General features: G+C 47.7%; 1 protein-coding gene across 3 annotated transcripts in view; it reads right to left on the reverse strand.

Moving 5' to 3' along the window:
* Fmnl3 (formin like 3) overlaps positions 1–3,016 on the reverse strand; it is an 84,601-nt gene extending 81,585 nt beyond the window's left edge. For all 3 annotated transcript variants that reach the window (XM_004637789.2, XM_004637788.2, XM_023722640.1), the window contains exon 1: positions 2,621–3,016. In XM_004637789.2, coding sequence (XP_004637846.1) covers positions 2,621–2,746 — 126 coding nt within the window. In that variant the 5' untranslated portion in view covers positions 2,747–3,016. The remainder of the gene's footprint in view (positions 1–2,620) is intronic.
* Positions 3,017–5,927: the final 2,911 nt, after the last annotated feature.

Below are 5,927 nucleotides of genomic sequence, written 5' to 3' on the forward strand. Positions count from 1 at the left end.
AAAAAAAAAAAAAAAAAAAAGAGGAAACTGAAATTCAGAGAATTAAATAGTAACTTACTTAAGGCCAAATACTTTCTAACTTGAAGAAGACAATGGCATCACCCACTCTTGACTAGAAAGTTCATTTGCTCAACCAGGACATTACATCACTTCAACAACCCCCAAACAGCTTTTTCATAAATCCAACTGATTACAGTGAAGCTGGCAAACTAGAAAAGAAAAAGGGAGCAGCTTGTGTATCTCACATCATCAAGTAAAGAAAACTAAGCCAGCTATCTCAAAATAAAAAGGGAGAGGGATGGATCTCTGGTAAAGCACCCCTGGATACAATCCCCAGTACTGGAAAAAAAAAAAGTTAATCTATATTAAGTAACTACTAGGTGCCAAGTGCTTTAATACATCCAGTTCTTGTAATCTCACAAGGTCAGGAATTATTTTATAGAAGGTGGAATCTATGTTCAAAGAGATTAAAAACAAAAATATTTGTTTTTAGCACTATACTGTTGCTTCTGACTTTTCAGGAAACATACCTGGGCCTGTGCTGAGGTCAAACATCTAGCTCAATCAGTACTACTCCCAAAAAATGGTGGATAGGGCACCTTTCAGGAGCAGTGGAAAGATATCTTTCTGAGTTCCCTGATAGCCAGGCATAATGCCACATTCCTGTAATCCTACTATTTGGAAGATGGAGGCAGGAGGATTATAGGGTTTGAGGCTAGCCCTGGCTATATACAAAGAAACAGTACCTAGAGAACTCAAATCCCCAAGAAAACATGATTTCTGTGTTAGAAAATTGAAATTAACTCCCCTCCTCTAAGACAGCCAACTAGCCCTGGCCTGCCCTGTTCCAACCCTCCATCAGTAGCTACTCAGGGACACAGAAACAAGACCAAAACAAAAGCCACAAGGAAACAAATCAAAAATTTATACAGAAGGGAAGAACTGCAAGTGGGTGGTCCAGTTTCATACTTAACCTGGGCTCTCTGATGCTCTGGATAGTAAACAGGACATCATGTGCATTTTGTGAATGGTAAACCATCAATTTGGGAACTAAACAAACTGGCCTGCCTACCAAGCTCCAGTGAAGACATGATGGGCTCTTGTTCTGAGCTCGCACAAAAGCCTTGTGGCTCCTACCTCATCCTCCCATCCAATCGACCTCAGATTATAGCTAACTAGTGCCAGCTCACTAGGGGTTTTCACATCCCCACCCGAGGGTAGATTCCCTCCCACTCTTTTTCCCCAACAGTTGAGCTCTTGTTCTCCATGGCAGTAAGTCCCAGCCACTTCTCCTCAGCCTCTGAGATGGTCACAGCACATTAGTAAAGACTGACTCACCCCATCCCCCGGAGGAGGCCAGGAGAAAGGCAGAGGGTCACAGGATGTGTGGCCCAAATCGCTTCCATCTTTCAAAGAGCTGGCAGGCAGGGGTGCCAGTGGCACAGCTTCTCCTTACAACGTCATCACGAACCTTCTCTGAGCTGGCTCTGGTGCCAGTGGACTGATGTCAGGCTCTCCACCATCACAGAGGCCAGGATCTCTAGACAGCTCCACTGCTGCCAACAGATCTAATCTCCCTCTTCCAAGGCAGATGAAATCCAATAAGGCTACTAAGTCCATAACTTATCCCTCCTCATAAGCAAAGGTAAAGTCAGCCCTTCAGGCCATATCAACAGTAACCCAAGAATTATTATTGCGTCTTCATTTTCTGGAGAACTAGGAATAATTTCCCCAAGTTTCTCAAAAGTTCTGTTAGCAAAATGTTCGCATTCACCAACACATTCTGGAATCCACCTCAGCGATACCAGCTCAGAACCTGGCACTTCACAGAAGTACTGACATCAATAACCAACTCCCACATCAAGGTGAGTCCCCGAGTCAGCTCTAAACACCCATCCATACACTACAGAGAGGCTACAGAAAAAGAACAAAAAGAGTCACTAGGGCTTAACATGAAATTGGGAGAGAAAAGGCGGCCAGTTTGTATATTGTTTCAATCCAAAAAATACCCTAGTGAAACGGCTTATCCACATGTTCAGCCTTTTAGGCAAATCTACTGTAACTTAGCAGGATGCCTGCAGGCCGTCCCGAAAATAAGTAAAATGGCATCACTCTATTCCTCCCCTTCAAGAGCTGCCGGCCCCTCCCCAGGCCCCCACTTTCCCCAAACATCTGGTCTGAGCTGGGAGCGGGACCCACACTCTGGAAAGCCTCCATGTTAACACGAGGGGCGGTCTCCCCACTCAGTGAAGCCCGACCTAGGTTGAGACGCTAGCCGGCCAGCTTCTAAATTCAACCCATCAACGAGAGGTTCCGGGTTGGGAATTCTGAGACGGTGGGGAGAGGAGAGCAGAGCAGGGCGTCAGGGTGGAAGGGAGGAGGGGGACGTCTGGATCCCGGGACGGTCCCGGGCTGGGGACCCCTCCTCCCCCTCCCCCCCCTCCTCTTCCTCCTCCTCCTCCTCCTCCTCCTGCTCCTCCTCCTCCTCCTCCAAGTGCTCAGCGGAGAAGGCATCGTGCTGAGGTCCCCGACGGGCTGTGCAGGCCAGCCAGTGGCTGCTGAGAGCTGCTCAGGAACCCGGGGGGCGATAGGAGGAGAAGGGGGTGGACGCGGCTCTCACCAGCACCAGGGCGAACCTCTCCTCCAGCTCACAGGGCTCAGGCATCGGCATCTTTCCTGGCGGCAGCAGCAGCGCAACAGAAGGCGGGTCGCCCGGGCCCCCCTCGGAGCTCTCCAAGTTGCCCATCGCAGCGGGGGGCTGTGGGGGGCTCAGCCCCCCACCTCCACGCCCCGGGAGTGCTGGGCTCGGCCGCTGGACCGGCTCCTCCCTCGGCCCTATATCCCCAGTCGCGACTCTTCTGCGCCGTCGGGTGCGCCAGGGGCTCCTCAGGGTCCCCCGAGGGCAGCGCGCTGCAAGGCTGGAGGCGACGCAGTGCACAGCCGCACCGAAGCGCCGGGAACCGCGGCGACCAGCTCTGCCTCACATCCGCGGCCTCGCGGCTCTCGGCACACAGCCCGGGCACTACCCCTCCCCGCCCCCCGCGCTCTTTCCCTTCCCCCCGCACCTCGCTTCCTCCCACCCACTCCCGGCCGGGACTGGAGCGAGCGCAGACTGCAGCCAGCGCGCCGCGCGCCCCATTCATGAAGGTCCCGCCTCCCGCCCACGGGCCTCGCGGACGTCCCGCCCGCCTGCGCCCGATTGACGGCAGCTCCTGCCAATCACAAAGCCTCCCGCCCTCTACAGCCTCGCGCCTGGCGCCTAGCGCGCCCTGGCGACTCGGGTGAGCATTGATCGCCACTGTTGTCGAAGGGCACGAGGCGCAAATGTGTGCACATAAAGGATAAGGCACAGCGTGCCAGCTGGCTCCAAAAGAAATGGAAACACCAGGACGCTCAGAGGAAGGAGAGAGACCACATCTGTTCAGAGCCATCAGAAGGGAGATAGATATATTTGAACTGGAGAATAAGGAAGACCTTAACTGGCATTCTGGTGAGAAACTTGCAGGAAAAGGGGACCTAGTTAACTGTCAGAGCCCTCTGGTTGGTGCAGAGATGGAGAGGCAGGAGTTCTGCGGTCAACTGTTGGTGGGCTATCGCTGATGATGTGAATGTCTGTTGTTTCTTCTGGCCTAGTTGCTACCCTTCTTCTGACAGCACCCCATTTGTTTTAGGGAACCACCACTATCCCTATTCCAAGTAAACCTGGATTTTACCAGTCTAGGAAGCCCCAGGATCCAGGTGTAGCCAGTTATAACATTTTTATTCATCTACCCGTGGAGACTGATTTGAGGATTGTAATTTGACCCAAGCCCAAATCTTTAAGATTTATTTCCAAGGATTTTACTGGTACAGTCAGGAAAGAGGCACTCTCATTTAGGCTGCTGAATTGTTCAAATGTGGACTGCAGCTACTGCTGGTGGTCTTGCCATCATACTTATAGGAGAATGAAGCCAATGCAGAGGAAAAGAACAGCTAGGCAGTAGAGGCAGTTCCAATGACAGGCTGGATCTAACCATGTCTGGTGTTATCACTTAGATATTTTATTCATTCCTCACTCAACAAATACTTTTTGAAAAGCTTATTATATGTCAGATACTGTTCTTGAAATTGAAAATAGATCTGTGAACCAAAAGGGCATACATTTTTACCCTCTTGGAATTTACATTCTATGTAGGAAGAGGGGTAGATAATTAGATAAGTAAAATGTATACATCTAAGTGATTAGTATTAATAAAAATAAAACTGGAGGTTGGGGATATAGCTGAGCAGCACAAGTGCCTGCCTGGCAAGTGCAAGGTCCTGAGTTTGATTCCTGATACCAAATAAGTAAAACTAAAGGGGATAGAGATGGGAAATAAGCTAAGATATTTAATAGAAGATTTAGAAAAGCTTTTTTAATAAAATTGCATTTGGGTAAAGATCTGAATCCTTGTGGGCATTTGGGGAAGAATTATCTAAAAAGGAAAGAGCCGGTTCATACGTGCCTGAGATGTTAGAGGAAAAGCTAAGAGACAGAGTATAATGAGCAAGGGAAAGAGTAGTGAAAAATGAAGTCAGAAAGCTAATCAGAAACCATATTGTATAGAGCAGATTATTACAAGGACTTTCGTCCTTTGGTTTTTTTAATTGTTTATTTATTTTATGTATTTGGTGGAAACAGGGATTGAACTCAGGTCCTTACGCTTGCCAGGGAAGTGTTTATTCCACTGAGCCATCTCCCTGGCCCCAAGGACTTTCATTTTTCTCTAAGTAGGTTAGGTACCCAAAGGGTGAGTTTGGACAGAGAAGTGGCACAATCTAACTTGTGCTTTATAACAGACTCACTCTGTTTCTTTTCTTTTCTTCTTCTTCTTCTTCTTTCTTTCTTTCTTTTTTTTTTTTTTATGTTCTTGCTATGTAATTCAGGCTGATCTCAAACTCACTATGTAGCCCAGGCTGACCTCAAAACTTGCATCAATCCTCCTACCTCAGCCTCCGGACTGATGGGATTACAGGTGTGTGCCACCACGCCTGCCATATTTTTGCTTTTATTTGCTCTAATTTAACCACCAGATTTACATATTCTAGTTTTGGGGGGCATATTAGATTATTGCTTTTACTGCTAACTCTCTGATTACCTATCTTCAACGTTTCTTACTTTTTACAGAATAAAACTAAAACATCTTAGGTTGGTATTGAGGGGTGCATGTATCACCAAACCTTATTGCCTGTTCGGTCTACTTTTCTACCTCACCTGTCTAAACTTTCAAATGAACCCTTTGATTTAACTGGGAAAGTCCATTTGTTTCAAGGAAGATCCAGTGATGAGCAAATGTTTTTCTTTTAGGTGTTCTCAATCTAGTAGAAACTTACTAGGTTCTCAAACTAATGTTTATGTAACAGCATGATAAGTGCAATAATAGGAGGGTATACAAAGTGCAACAAAGAGAATGAATATAAAGGAAGGCTCTGAGAAGTAGACAACATTGAGGTAGGTCTGAAGGTTGAACAGATGAACTATATAGAAAGGAAATCATTGTGCAGACAGAGGTGAACTGAAGGGGGATCAGAAAGAGGCAAAGATATTCTTCGAAGGAGAAATGAAAAAGGAAATAGTAAGGGATTCAGTGAGGCTGAAGTGTAGGGTGTGTAGTGGGAAAACAGAAGCTAAAACTACACAGGCAGGTTGAATCAGCTTCAAGAGGATCCTTGTGTTCAGCTGAGGAGTTTTCCCTTTGTTCTGTGGAAAGTTTGCTCTTTGGAGTATTCCTCCAGGAGCACTCAAGAATCTAGAAGAGGGGCTGGTGAGATGGCTCAGTGGTCTAAAGCACCTACTTAGAACAAGCTTAGCAAAGCACTGGGACCGCGGTTCAATCCCCCAGCACCACATGCCAGCCCCGCCCCCTGGTGGGCTGAGCTGGCCACACACACACACACACACACACACA

The sequence above is a fragment of the Octodon degus genome, unplaced genomic scaffold (assembly GCF_000260255.1).
Source record: "Octodon degus isolate 3935 unplaced genomic scaffold, OctDeg1.0 scaffold00093, whole genome shotgun sequence".
Lineage (NCBI taxonomy): Eukaryota > Metazoa > Chordata > Mammalia > Rodentia > Octodontidae > Octodon > Octodon degus.